At 39.3% G+C, this 15,175-nt stretch overlaps 1 protein-coding gene across 1 annotated transcript in view; it reads left to right on the forward strand.

Annotated features, from left to right (window-relative positions):
• The window catches only part of LOC149248991 (glutaredoxin-like), a 54,566-nt gene extending 39,635 nt beyond the window's left edge, over positions 1-14,931 (forward strand). Inside the window, exon 4 of the mRNA XM_089458594.1 lies at positions 14,641-14,931. Coding sequence (XP_089314720.1) covers positions 14,641-14,705 — 65 coding nt within the window. The 3' untranslated portion in view covers positions 14,706-14,931. The remainder of the gene's footprint in view (positions 1-14,640) is intronic.
• The last annotated feature ends 244 nt before the right edge of the window (positions 14,932-15,175 follow it).

Genomic DNA, 15,175 nt, shown 5'->3' on the forward strand with positions numbered 1-15,175 from the left:
CATCAAGGTCATCTTGATCATGCTCATATGGACATCATGTGTCCCTGCAAAACTTTAATAGCAAGTACAACCAAATATATATATAGAAGCATGAAGTTAACAATATCAAAGTTATGTTAATATAATGGAACCATCAAAACAATCAAATAATTTAGACATCAAATACCTAAATCTAGTTAGGAGACATATAGTTTTAAACTTCAACTTCTTTGCTAGGGTTTTGTTATAAATCCTAGACTACACCATAAAGTAACTTAGATCAGTCTCATTCTATCTAGGGCCTCAATATTATTTTCAGAGATATATGACAGATTCTACTATGATCCATTACAAATCCTAGATTCCATCTCAGAGATGATAAATCCTTAAATATCAACAATTCAATCAAATAACAATTCTACTATACATTTTTAGACTCTACTAGGGTTTGTTGCAAACCCTAGATTTAATCATCATATCGGAAGCAATATCATCATATCCTAGAGTATCAAACTTCTACTAGGGCTTTTGCTACAAACCCTAGAATTCATAGACTATGAGCATCAACGATTAGGTTAACATATATATACATATTTAGGATTTCATAATCATGCACAAGCATAATACAATAATATCTACTAGGTAAACCCATGTTTCAAATATCAATACTTTAAAGTTAGACATACAACAATTTTGACAAAGCTAGGGTTTTGACCAGACAAACGAACATACACCTAGGGCTTCATTCCTAGGATCTTACTTTAGATATTATAAGGGTTTTGCTCATAAACCCTAATTCATCAAACCCTAAAGATCCAGGGATACAATACAAAACTTTGGATAGCAAACCCTAAAGGAATAGGGATTTTATTATAATGATACCAAGAGAATAAGATTTCTAAACTTCATCATTAACCTTAAGTAGACTAGGGTTCCATAACTATAGACATACCCTTAGGTTAGGGTTTTATAGAGAACCCTTTAGGGTTCCATACAAATGACATAATGGGGGTAGATTCAATCTAATGATCACCTAAACAAGTATCTCTTATGATTCAAACCCTGGACATGATGATGTTAGTAATGTAGAGAAAAATTTAAAAGAAGAATCACTGTACCTTTATATGAAGATGTATTTGTAACAAAGCTTATTGGCTAAGACACACCTTGGGTTGTTTCTTAATGAACCTTGTAGGATCCTATTTTAATGTTCTTTTTCTTGATCTCCTTTTTCCTCAATAGATCCTTTAACCTGCCTTTTTCTTCCTTCTTCACCTTAGCTCTGATACCATGTTAGAAAATCAGAAAGGCAGAAATATTTTCCTAGTGTTGATAATTACTTGTGATATCTTTTGAATTCTTATTTTCTTATCTTCCTTTTTATCTTAGTTCATCAAGCAATTACCAAAACCAAACTCACATAGATCAGGGACACCAGATATAGGCACTGAACCAGGGCTAAAAATCCTATATAGGGGAAATCCCAGTCAAGAATTCTTCCTTTAGTAATTCAAATTGAGATGGACCAAGAACCTAGACCAACAAACTTTCCTCCACTAAGTCAACCTTCGAAGATGATATAGTAGTCTCTTCTTATCCAATAGCTTCAGCCCAACAACAATCCAGAAATTCGACTTCCCAGTTGCAGAATTTCGATCCCCAACAACAAAATTTTGGCCTCCTAGTTACTACAGAATTTCAGCCCCCTTCTAGCAGTTGCACAACTTCACACGTGTGGGAAAGAGAGAAAATTTTGACTTCTTATTCTTGTGAGAGACTTCCTTCTCCTTTGCTATCCTTCTTCCTCTTTTTCCTTGAAATTCACAGTTGCAAAACGAACTTGTTGAGTGAGTGACAAATGAGGTCGAGTTACTGCCTATATATAGTGATTCTGCAACCCAGTTTTAGCCTGACTTGTCCAGTTTTGAGGCTGACTTGGTGGAGGAGGCCTAGAAGACCAATCTTAATATAAAATAAATTTCTTTCTTGACAAATATTTCCCAAGAAGGGTTCTTTACATATGACATGGACAAGGACACTTGACACAAACCCTAGAAGCTTGCAATGGATTCTTTGACCTAAAAATAATTGACCCAAGCATGAAACCCATGCTTTAATAAGTCAAATTTAATAATAATAAAATTTCATTTTCTTTCTTTTGACAAATACAATATATTGTGATTTAAATACATTTATGAAGACAGAACCTAGTTACATTCTTTAACACCTCTTAATCCTAGACTCCTCACAAAAGGCTATCATTTCTTTTGATGTGTATTCTCCTCCATTATCAGACCTTAAATTCTTGATTCTCCTTTCTGTAAGGTTTTCTACATCAACTTTGAATTCTTGAAATTTGATGAATACTTCATCCTTGGATTTCATTAAGTAAACCGAAGTTTTCTTTGAATGGTCATCAATGAATGTTTTTCTTTGAATGGTCATCAATGAATGTTTTTCTTTGAATGGTCATCAATGCATGTTCCATAGTATAGATGACCTCCAAGAGACTTTTGAGTCGACCAAATTCATCAGAATGAATGAGATCCATAATTTATTTTGACCTTGAAGCATTGCTTCCAAATGGTCTCTTGGTGTTTTTACCCATTGCACATCCCTTGCATACTCCTTCATGATCTTCTGTTAATTCAGGGATGCCATTCACTATTGAATTTAGGGTTGGTAAGATTTTGCAATTAATATGACCAAATCTTCTATTCCAAAGTTCACAAAGGCTAACTTCAGTGTGAACCAAAGCTTGAGCGAGAGGAGTTAATATTCTGTGAAGTCTTCCTTCACGGATCCCAATCAACCTTGCATCTTCTATGCTTGAGTTTTTACCCCATACTACAACCTTTCCATCTATGAAAGCAATTCTGTCTCCCTTATCTTCTAGACATGAAATGGAAAGAAGATTCTTATGCAAACCTGGAACAAACAGGATATTGTTGAGATGAATATTTCCTCCATTCTCCAGCTCTAGCGAGGTAGATCCAATTCCTCTTATAGGGTAGCTCTTGTTGTCACCAAGCTCAACGGAGTAAGAGGACTTTCCTCTTGACAATGTTTTTAGTTGCTTGTGTTGCCCAGTCATATGTCTTGATGCTCCATTGTCGATTACCCAGATATTCTCATCTTGAAAGGTGCCAGTGAGTGCTAAGAATAGTCCTTCGTCCTTTGTACATGTCTTGGTCACTTCCTTAAGTGAAAATAAGAGATCCCATACTTCTGTGATGCCCTTCTTGAGATGACTTGCTACCTTTGTACACTTCTTTAGGAACTTCTTCGATGTAGTAGAGATCTTCATTATGCCTTTAGCCAACCTTAGTTTTGATACCATATTGAGAAATATATAGGGTAGTAGTTAGGATTATTTCTCTTTCTATGATAACCACTTGTGATATCTTTTTACTTTTTCTTATTTATTAGCTTCTTCTCTTATTATTATGTTCGTTCTTATAATCAAACAACTACCAAAAGAAGAAGAACAATAGTACACAAGAACACAGGATATATGCTGCAAGCCAGGGCCAAAACCTCTCCAACGGAGAGGAAAACCCGTAAATCTCTTTTCTTCTTATAGATCTTCAATTGACGAATTCCAAGACCTCCAGACCAAGACCGATACCCTTTCAAGCAATGTTGCACTAATCGATATCGGGATATTATCGGCACGGGGAAAAAATAGGGAAAGATCGTAAAAATCGGTAAAAATCGGGAAAAAATCGTAACATACAAAAATATTCATTATTTTGCAATTTTTTTTAATATCTAAAGCATCTAAAACATAAAATAAATACATTGACACATAAATATGATAAAAGAACTAATATATAAGATGTTTAATATCATTTCTAGTGCCACATCACATGTAACAGTGAATCATGTCTTGAATAGTAAGTCCTGACTCATGACTCCCAACTAAGCCTTAAAATATCAACAAAAAATATAATAATGTATCATGAGTCATAATGTCATATACAATGAAATGAACCAAATAACTAAAGTCTAATACCACTGATTTCCTTTGCCCCTCTAGATATAGATGTTGGTGGAGTTGGCAGTAGACTCTGGTGTGCTCTAGAAGCTGAAGAACTAGGAGCTACAGGAGGTAGACCACGTCCTCTACTGGTGACAAGGGTAGCTTGGGTCACCTCCTCCTCCTCATAAAAGAATCTCTCTCTCTCTCTCTCTCTCTCTCTCTCTCTATATATATATATATAGATATAGATATATAGATATATATATATATATTTTTTCCATGATTTTTTCATAAAAATTGGCTAAAAAAACTCTATTTTATCTTTTTTTTTTTTGAAAAAATCGTGATAAAACAATTTTATCACGATTTTTTGGCGATTAGTGCAACACTGCTTCCAAGACCATGTCCAACCTCTTCGGATGATGTGCTTCCTTTGTCCAAGTCAAACCCAGTCAAATCTCTTCCAACAACACAACTTCGACCCCCAACTTCAGAATTTCGACCACTACTCAGGTATGAAAATTTTGGACCCCTGCAATGGTTTCTACATCCACATGTGTGAGAAAAATTTAGCCTTCCAAGGCCTCCCAACAACTTCGCTTGCCTTGCTTCCTTTTCTAGGGCGGTAGTAGGTGACCTATTAGGCCCTTATTCTAGCAACTTTGATCCTCTTTCAGCAGATAAAGAATTTCGACCTTAACACAACAAACCCTAGTCTTCCTTCTTCGCACATGTGAGAGAGAATTAGCTCATAAACTTCTTTTCTTTGTCCTCCTTCGCTAGCCTTCTTGTGCTTCTCCTTTTCTTTTATAAGTGAGAAGTGAATGTGTCCCGAGGAGGTCGAGTTCCCTCTTTTATATAGGCTTCTTGTAAAGTTTTGTAGATGTTCTATGCTAAGAGCAATTTCACTTTTCTCACATCAATCATACAAGTAGATAAGCAAAATGCAGATAGAACATATAAGCAGATCTTACAGAAGACAAATCAGAAACAAGAAAAATGTATGTGTTTGTTTCGGCGGTCAACAGGATGCTTCAACCAGCAAAGTCTCCTTTGGTCAGCCAGCCCAGCATGTGTCACAACAACCCTCCAACCAGTAGATGAGTCAACCCAAGTCAGTTCTACAAAAGTCAACGATGTCCTGAAAAGTCAACGCAGGGGCAGCAAGCTAAAAGTCAACGCAGCAGCTAAACGGTCAACCCTTTGACCTCGATTTTTGTGCTAAGTAGTATGGCCTTCAAAAATCGAACCTCCCACAAGTTTTCAGCTTGTTTGGACCAAGCGTTGACCAAAGTCAACGCTGGTCAAACTTCTGCGAAACCCTAGCAGCAGAAAAAATCCTCTTCGTCCTTCCCACGTGTGGCTGAAATTCGTCCTCCAGGTAGCTCGTACTTTTTAGGATGAGAGAGGAAGATGTGAGTTGTGTTGTGATCAAATTCTCTCCAACTTTTCCTGTATATATATATCCATCAATGAGGGTGTGTGACACATCTGTTGGGCATGTGAGCCTACATTACAAAACTGGCTGACCTTTGCACATATAATTTATTAAGAATAATAAATTCAAAATATAAGTTCTGCTCATCGGATTAAGACTATTTTTATATGGATTTTACACCTCTCAGAAAGAGGAATCCAACAAAAATATTAGCCTTTAATCTGAGCATCAGAACATGGAGTTTGGACCTAGTTGTCCAAATTTAACACTCCCTCTCAACTAGGGAGAACTCCATCTATTAGTGCAATTAACATCGTGAGTCATCCCGCCGAAACTTGCTTTGCTGGCTTCTTTATTTCAGAACAGAAGTGGGTCAGTCACAAAGACATCATTCCCCGACTGACATAATCAGTCCAGAGGTCCCAGACCTCACAAATCTTGATCCCAGATCAAGTGGTTGGACCATGCCATCCTAGATAGAGAGTACGGCAATCTCTGATGCGTCCATCAGTCTTTGCTAATAGTCTCTAGCTTTTCCACACCTCATTGGCCAAATGAGAGGTACTTCCCATGAGCCCTGAACTCAATGGGTAGGATGCATACGGGGCACAGATTAAATGAGTGGCGAACCAGCTCAATAATCACAAGGGTGGGGCAGAAGCATTATGAGTGCTTATAGCTCCGAGAAGCTATCCCCAAAGCCCCCCAGAGCTCCCAGAGCTCATCGTCCAACAGGCCCACATCATAGGGTCTTTCCACGACACCAAGACTCTCACGGAAGGTTAGGAACTTGACCTTCCCCAGGGGCTTAGTGAGAATATCCGCGCCCTGCTCATCAGTTCCTATATGATCGAGCCTTACGGCGCCTCGCTGTACCATATCCCGGATAAAGTGGTACCTGATATCAATATGCTTGGATCGGTCGTGGAACACAGGATTCTCAGTCATACGAATCCCACTCTGATTATCACAGAGTATTACAGTGGTATCTAGCACATGTTGGAACAGCTCACTAAAGAGCTTCCTCAACCAAACTGCTTCACAACAGGCCATACTAGCAGCAATGTATTCGGCCTCCGCGGTGCTCAAAGCCACCGACTTCTGCTTCCTGCTCATCCATGAGATCGAAGCAGAACCAAGATTGAAACAGCATCCAGATGTGCTCTTACGATCCACCACACTGCCAGCCCAATCGGCATCAGTATATCCCCGGAGTATCACACTCCCGACAGTGTATCTCAGCCCATGGTTTATCGTGCCCCGAAGATATCTCAAAAGATTCTTGGCACCAACCCAGTGAAAATGATGAGGCTCAACCATCTGTTGACTCAAAGTATTCACTGCAAAACATATGTCCGGACGGGTGTTCACTAAGAACATCAAAGCTCCTATGAGTTGACGATACTCAGTAGGATTGGCCAAGATAGGCCCTGCAGCGCTGCCACTCAACTTCTTAAAGTTGAGTTCCATTGGTGTCGACACGGACTTACAGTCCACCATCCCAAATCTTTCCAGAAGCTTCACAATATACTTTCCTTGAGAAAGGAAAATCTCTCCAAGTCTCTGTCAGACCTCCAGGCCTAGGAAATAGTGCATCAGTCCTAGGTCTTTCATCTCGAACTCAGCAGCAAGCTCCCTCTTACATTGATGAATGAGAGGGTCATCACCTGTCAGGAAGAGGTCGTCCACATACAGCACTAGAATGAGAGGCTTTCCTTCCTCAACCTTAAAGTAAAGGTTTGGATCAGCATTACTTCGAGTGAAGCCCAGCTTCATCAAGTAACTATCCATCCTCTCATACCAAGCTCTGGGTGCTTGCTTTAACCCATAGAGGGCTTTCTTCAACCTGCAGACATAAGTGTCTCGATCCTGAACTTCAAATCCCAGAGGTTGTTCTACATACACCTCTTCCTTTATTGCACCATGCAGAAAAGCGGTCTTGACATCCATCTGATGAAGACTCCATCCTTGCGTAGCAGCAAGGGCTATGATGGATCGGATGGTGGTATATCGAGCCACAGGTGCAAATATATCGTCATAGTCAATTCCTTCCTTTTGAGAGAAGCCACGGGCAACAAATCTTGCCTTAAACTTTTCAGCACTCCCATCAGATCCATGTTTAATCTTGTAGAGCCATTTAGCGGTGACAACAGATTTGTCCTTCGGTCTCGGGACCACATCCCAGACATCATTCTTCATAATAGCCTCATATTCTTCATGCATAGCATCCTTCCAGACTTGATGCTTGATGGCTTCTTCAAAAGATCCAGGTTCAGATTGTATAATAGTACTCATGGCAGCTAGATACCCTTGGTATCTACACGGCTTCTTGCTTTCTCGGAATGTTCCCCTTGGGGCAGCATGACCCTCAGCATCTTCGAGGGTGTCCCTGAGCCATGATGGCCTCTTTCCTAGAGAAGGGGAAGGATCAATAGGGTCCATTGGCCCTTCAACATCAGGCATAGTCTCATCCTGGGGTTCTTCCAGATTTCCAGGTCTTTCTTCATGGTTTTCTTCAGATCTAGGAAGATCTACTACTTTATTCAGGGAAGCATCTTCGTCAAAAGTGACATCATGGCTTATCTCTACTTCCCTTTGACCAGGTACATAGACTCTATATGCCTTAGAAGTCTCACTGTAGCCCACAAACATTCCTTTCTTCCCAGTAGCATCCAGCTTACTTCTCTTTTCTTTCGGCACATGAAAATAGACAGGACATCCAAAAATTCTAAAATGTGAGACATCAGGTTTCTTACCAGAGAAAACCTCTTCGGGAGTTTTGGAGTCCAAAGCGGAATGAGGGCATCGGTTTTGAATGTACACAACAGTATTTGCATCTTCTCCCCACAGAAACTTTGGAAGACCCTGGTCACATAGCATGGCACGGGCAGCTTCCACAATAGTCCTATTCTTGCGTTCAGCAACACCATTCTGCTCAGGAGTATATGCAGTGGTAGTCTCCCTCTTAATGCCAGCTTCTCTGCAAAAGTCTTTGAACTCATTTGACTCATATTCAGTGCCATTGTCAGTCCTCAAAATCTTGATCTTCTTTCCGGTCATATTTTCCACCAAGGCTTTGAAGGTACGGAACCACATGAAAGCCTCATCCTTCTTCTTCAAGAAGTATATCCAGGTTTTGCGAGAGAAGTCATCAGTAAATGTCATATAGTAAGAACACCCCCCCAGGGATGTTTCAGGCAACATACCAGAAAGATCAGAATGGACCAGTTGCAATATCTCAGATGTCTTTGTGACACTTGAGGGGAAAGGTCCCTTGTATGTTTTCCTTCAGCACAACCCTTACATACACCTTTATGATTATTTCCAAAATCAGGCATCCCTGTCACCAACTTCCTTGCTTCGGGAAGAGCCTTGTAATGAAGGTGTCCAAATCTTCGGTGCCATAGTTCAGTTTGACGGATAGTATCACAAGTCATAGCTCCCAACGGACTCCCTCCAACCTGGTAGAGTGTACCAACTCTAAAACCAATTGAGATAGCTTCCTTGAAGCTCTTCTTCCACATGAGTACCTTTCCATCAGAGAAAGTTACATTGAATCCTTTGTCTTCCATGGCAGATACAGACACAAGGTTCTTCTTCAATTTGGGTACATAGAGTACATCTTGTAGATGGAGGACTTGTCCTTGAGACAAGTGGAGGGTCACAGTCCCGGTCCCTTTCACAGGATAAGTGGCATTATCCCCAAGGATAATTTCTAGATTAGTATCCCTTTCAACCATGTCAGAAAGTGCTTCCTTGAATCCGGTGATGTGTCTTGAGGCACCACTATCGATTAGCCAGACATCCATAGTGTCGGGCGGAGATGCAGCTGAGAGAGCAGATATTAGAATATACTCATTTCTTTTATCAACAACATTAGACTCCTCATACCTGGTATTTCTGGTCCTTTTAGAAGGTGGATGGTTTCCTTCAAAGTGAGCCTTCCTCTTTCCTTTGGATTTGTCATTTCTTTGATTCCCATTCCTTCGGTTGTTGTTGTTGTCGTAACTATCGGGAGAATTCTTCTGGAAGGGGCATTCTCTAGCATAGTGTCCAGTCCTATGGCAGGTGAAACATTTACCCTTCTTCTTTTGAGTCTTAGTCCTTCCTTTGTCCTTGGAACCACCAGAGTTCTTCTTTCGGGAATGAGCAACATAGGCAACATTTCTTTCATTATCAAATTCCTTCATCCTTGTTTCTTCTTGCATACATCTAGACAGAAGCTCATCAAAGTTAGGGATGGTATTATTGTTGAGAATGGTAGTTGTGAATACTTGCCATTCATATGGAAGTCCTCCAAGTGCGGTGAGAACCATCTCACGATCAGCTATTGTCTCCCCAATAGCTAGCAGATTGTTCCTGGTTTCGGTCAACTTCATAAAGAAAGTTTGAATAGACTCGTCTCGGCCCTTCTTCATATTCTTCAACTTGTTCTTGAGGAATAGCACTTGGTTCACATTGTTTACTCGGAACATAAGTATCAGTTTGTCATACATCTCCTTGGATGTGCCTAGTTCAGATATGTAGGCAACCAAACTCTTATTTATGGATTCCCTGATCAGCAGTTTTGCTCTGATTTCTCCCTTCTTATACTTGTGTTTAACAGCAGCAGAGGCATTTGATGGAGGTTCTTGAATCTTCCCTGTCATGGAAGTCATCACTTCCAGTCAGCTTGTCATTCTCCCTGAATTCAAGCTTAGAGGAATCCATTTCCTTCGATGATGATTGCTATAGATAGAGTTTGTCTTCACCTCAGCTCCGATACCATGTAAAGTTTTGTAGATGTTCTATGCTAAGAGCAATTTCACTTTTCTCACAGCAATCATACAAGTAGATAAGCAAAATGCAGATAGAACATATAAGCAGATCTTACAGAAGACAAATCAGAAACAAGAAAAATGTATGTGTTTGTTTCGGCGGTCAACAGGATGCTTCAACCAGCAAAGTCTCCTTTGGTCAGCCAGCCCAGCATGTGTCACAACAACCCTCCAACCAGTAGATGAGTCAACCCAAGTCAGTTCTACAAAAGTCAACGCTGTCCTGAAAAGTCAACGCAGGGGCAGCAAGCTAAAAGTCAACGCAGCAGCTAAACGGTCAACCCTTTGTCCTCGATTTTTGTGCTAGGTAGTATGGCCTTCAAAAATCGAACCTCCCACAAGTTTTCAGCTTGTTTGGACCAAGCGTTGACCAAAGTCAACGCTGGTCAAACTTCTGCGAAACCTTAGCAGCAGAACCCTAGCAGCAGAAAAAATCCTCTTCGTCCTTCCCACGTGTGGTTGAAATTCGTCCTCCAGGTAGCTCGTACTTTTTAGGATGAGAGAGGAAGATGTGAGTTGTGTTGTGATCAAATTCTCTCCAACTTTTCCTGTATATATATATCCATCAATGAGGGTGTGTGACACATCTGTTGGGCATGTGAGCCTACATTACAAAACTGGCTGACCTTTGCACATATAATTTATTAAGAATAATAAATTCAAAATATAAGTTCTGCTCATCGGATTAAGACTATTTTTATATGGATTTTACACCTCTCAGAAAGAAGAATCCAACAAAAATATTAGCCTCTTAATCTGAGCATCAGAACATGGAGTTTGGACCTAGTTGTCCAAATTTAACACTTCTTAATGTGGACGTGGCTCCTCAAAATAGGCCGACTTCTTAGCTGTCTGGCTGACTTGGTCTCGAAGGGTATTTTGACACTTTTAAGTAAAAAAAAATTCTTTTTTACAAGTTACAATGTGGCTGAATGGATCTTCAACTTACGCTTCTGCTCCCACTCCCAAGTAACCTTGATATATATATATATATAATCAAACATTATGTCGAACCTTATCAAGGAATTCGAATTCAAATTGAACTTAATCATTGCCGAACTCGAATTTGAACTCGAACCATGTGACAGTTCTTAGGTGCAAGACACATTTGATACTAAGGTGAAAACTAGAGTGGTATGGATGAACAATGTAGTAGACCTTTATGAGAGAAGCTCAACTGCTGTAACATATTGTCGCATCTTTTTTCCATGTCTTGTCATCTTCTTATCATTTTTTTGGGAGGAATATAGTCCTGCACTCACTTGTTTATGAAGTGTTACAAGTGAGGATGGGAGTACCTTGATGGATTCTCCTCTCTTCTTTGTTTCTCCAGATGGAGGATGGTAGTAACTGCTAGCGAAAATAACAGCTAGTAACTTCAAGGGCTCAATGACATTTGATTTTGACCGCAAGCTAACCCATGGGGCTTCATCTTCACACAATTGTACACTAATTTATTGTGAGATCTAAAACTGCATAATACAAAATGCTTTGTGTGAACCCTTGGCATGTATTGTTACTTGTACACCTCCTTTAACTTGGGGTCCCATCAAATCTCTTCTTGACCCTTAATATCAACATTTGTTTCAAACTATTTTATTCAGTGGTTTTTCTATTGGAGAGTTTTTGAATTCACAACGGGTCGTTGACTGTGTTTCTGCATATCAACGTGGAAAAATTCTACCCCTAAGCTGAGTCATGTTGAAGATGGTTCCCAACTGTCTCTGCATGGTAATTAGGCATTGGATGAGTATTTACATTGGAAGACATCTCAAGCAACGAACCTTCTCGCTTAGGTTTTGGCTAGCTCAAGATACGGGTTATTTCTGGCCCCTAACAATTATGCACATACATCTAAGATTCTCAAATTCCAGTGCCAAATTGGTAAAGAGTGGTGACACAAACCGAGTATGAAAACTCTATTTAAAGCTATGTTGCATGAGTTTCTGGAACGTGGGAATGTTGGGAACTTGGGTATGGGTGTCGGGAACGGCTAGAGGTTTCCCCAAAATTTACAGGAAATGGCTAATCGGGAACGATAATATTATATAATAAAAAAAATAAAAAATATATAATTATATAATAATCAAAATCAATATTCAATCAAAATAGTCAAATATTAAACTCAATTTAAATATATAATCTCTCTTATATATAAATATATTCTCTGGGTGTCTCTCTTCTTGAGTCTGTCCTTTTCATATATATAAAATATTAAAATGTCGAGTTCATTATTAGTTCTCTGACACATGACTAGTATTTGAAACGATCTGCCTTAAAAATACAAAGGAACAATTTTAACTATGTTTCTCTAGTTATTGTTGGGAGGAAAAGTAAAGCGACTCTAATGGTTAAGCATTGACTGCCACATACAATATGCACACAATCTTCTGCGATACATATACATAAACAAAAAAATAAATACTCATCAGCATGACATCCCAGATATCGCCCTTACATTGAGGTGTCACACGCTTCCTTAACCCATCAAGAGATTGCTCCCGTTTCTCAATTAAGGATATCAGTGTTAAGGATGTCTTTGGCCTTTATTCCTGCGAAGTTTTCAACAAAGCCTCATGTTTTGTGGGTCGTTCAACATATTTGTTTACATGCTTTACATTCCCCAACCCCAGGGAACGCGGCAACTCCAAAAAAAATAGTCTTCAAAGCTCTTGGAACTTTCCCAAGCTCCCATTGCAGCTCCCACAGAAAAGGGAACGTTCCCATACAGTTCCAAAGCTTCCAGTAGTGCGGAAACCACTGGAACGGGTTTCCCACCTCTAGGGAGCAGTTCCCGTGTAACTGAGATTTAAGGTAATCATGTTACTCCCAGTGTTTTAAGATTCGGCCGGCGCGGAACCGATTCGGCCGAGTTGGTCCGAGTCAAGGCCTCATCAGGTTGACTCGGCTAGTGAACTGGTTCGGCTGGCCAGGTTGGATGGCAACGGCCCGTGAATTAAAAAACAACGATTTTTATTTTTTTATATTTTTTTTTGCTTTTGGGGGACTCCAAGGTTTTCACGATGGTACTTTAATGGATTTTTGTCCCTAAATAAGTTTATCTCGCTTGATCTTGAGAGGTTTGTTTAGTTGGTATCACATATGTAGTAGAGATTCCTCAAGGGATAGCTTCATTCTTCTTCAAAGCCTTCCAATAGGTTCTTTGCCCCTTAAAGCAAACCTAACTTTGTGGCCCCAACCTTGGCCCTCCAAAGATGAGCATCGAGCCTTGAGTTGATTCCACGTGATGCTACACCCCTTGATGAGCCTCCAAATGCTAAAACACTAAACTTAAAAGCTTGGACGTTGGACTATTTGATGATATGCCCAAATGGACTAAAGATGCCCCCTGGATGGCCTTGACCCTATTTTGGTGGATGGTGCCTTCTTCCAAAGCACAAATGAGGATGGTTATTATTGAGATGACTTAGGAGGGTTAGCACATCCCTCTTTGATGACAATGTTTACCCTTAGGGGTGCCATGTCACTCACATGCTTGAAAAGGGTGACATAGGGTCTCTCCTAGATGACATCATGGTGGAGGATGCACCTTTTGAAGATGTATACATGCACTTTGGGACTTTCTTGGAGTGAGGAACACTCTTGGACCCTTGTATTAGTTTCTTGATGACTTACAATCTATTTTGGAGGATAACGCCATTTCTAGCCTCCTTGGTTATGTGTTTTTGTTTTGATCTCTATATCATCATCATGTATGTATTGGACAGTGCACTGGGTGCCATTTTTATATAATGGATATATTCATGAGCCTACTTTGATCATATGTTGTCTTCTATCTATATTCTAATGCTGTGTGTTTGGAAACATGAATGAAAATCTTTAAAATTATGTTTTTTATAAAAAAAAATATTTAATGTATTTTTTACAATGACCGAGTCATTGAAATCGAGCTCACTGAGTCGATACCAAGTCGGGGTCGGAGTCGGAGTTTTAAAACATTGGTTGCTCCTCACCTGAAGTTTGGCAGTTTTCTTCTGTATAGTAAACCTATGTGTTTTGCTGGTCTTAAGGAGCTACTTGAGCAAATGAAAATGGAATTTCAATGTTATATGAAGTAATCTTTAGAAAAATACATTATTTTCTGTTCTTGAAATATTTCTTGTTTTGTTGTGCATTTGAACTTTGAACTGCACAAGTGGCATTAAGTCAAGTTGGAACTTCACTTTTTAGGACTAGATGCATTCCTCTCGTTCATTGTATTTGGTGCATGCCAATTTGTTTCTTTAGGCCAAGTTGCATTGTCATGTTGCATTTTGTCATGGTACATAAAATTGAAGCTGTGTTGAAAAATCATTATGATCCGATCATATTATTTCAGATTGAGTTTGTGCAATAGACAGTCATTCTTCTGCTTTAGCCCAAAATTTTCTTAATCCTGACTCTTACTTTTTTTCTGATTGTAGACACTGTTGCGAAACATAACAGTGGGAAGCTTGTACCATTGTTGACTGAAGCGGGTGGTGTTTGATGTTGGCATGGTCCAGAACTATATCTGGGCAGTTTTATTATGATCCTTAGTAGTCTTTGACATTTATGGATATATGCATACTATGAACAGCAGTTTGTAATATGATTAGACTTGGATCATTTCATATCTGGAATCTTTGGGGAGTTTTTTCATCAATGAATAGCAGTTTGTCTGCCTGTTTAAGAGTTTGATTATTGCATCTAAAAATATTGTATTTTTGTGATTATTGGAGTATTTGTTCATGATTTTTGGGTGGGATAGTTTTTTTTTTTAATGGTTCATACTGTTGAAGTTTGTTCACCTTTTACTGTTTTGAAATTGTGAAAACAAAATCATATCTGATTTATTAGCTCCGATTCTCCAATAGATAATATAATTTTATTAGTGTACAGCAAGTGACAATAAATAGGTCAAGGGACCATAAATAGTGGGAGTTTGAGGATAGCTTCTATTCTTTGAGGTCAATGACC

This window comes from Pinus tabuliformis, chromosome 7, assembly GCF_031772625.1.
Source record: "Pinus tabuliformis cultivar Carrire ecotype Pingquan chromosome 7, CPIR1, whole genome shotgun sequence".
NCBI classification, from domain to species: Eukaryota; Viridiplantae; Streptophyta; class Pinopsida; order Pinales; family Pinaceae; genus Pinus; species Pinus tabuliformis.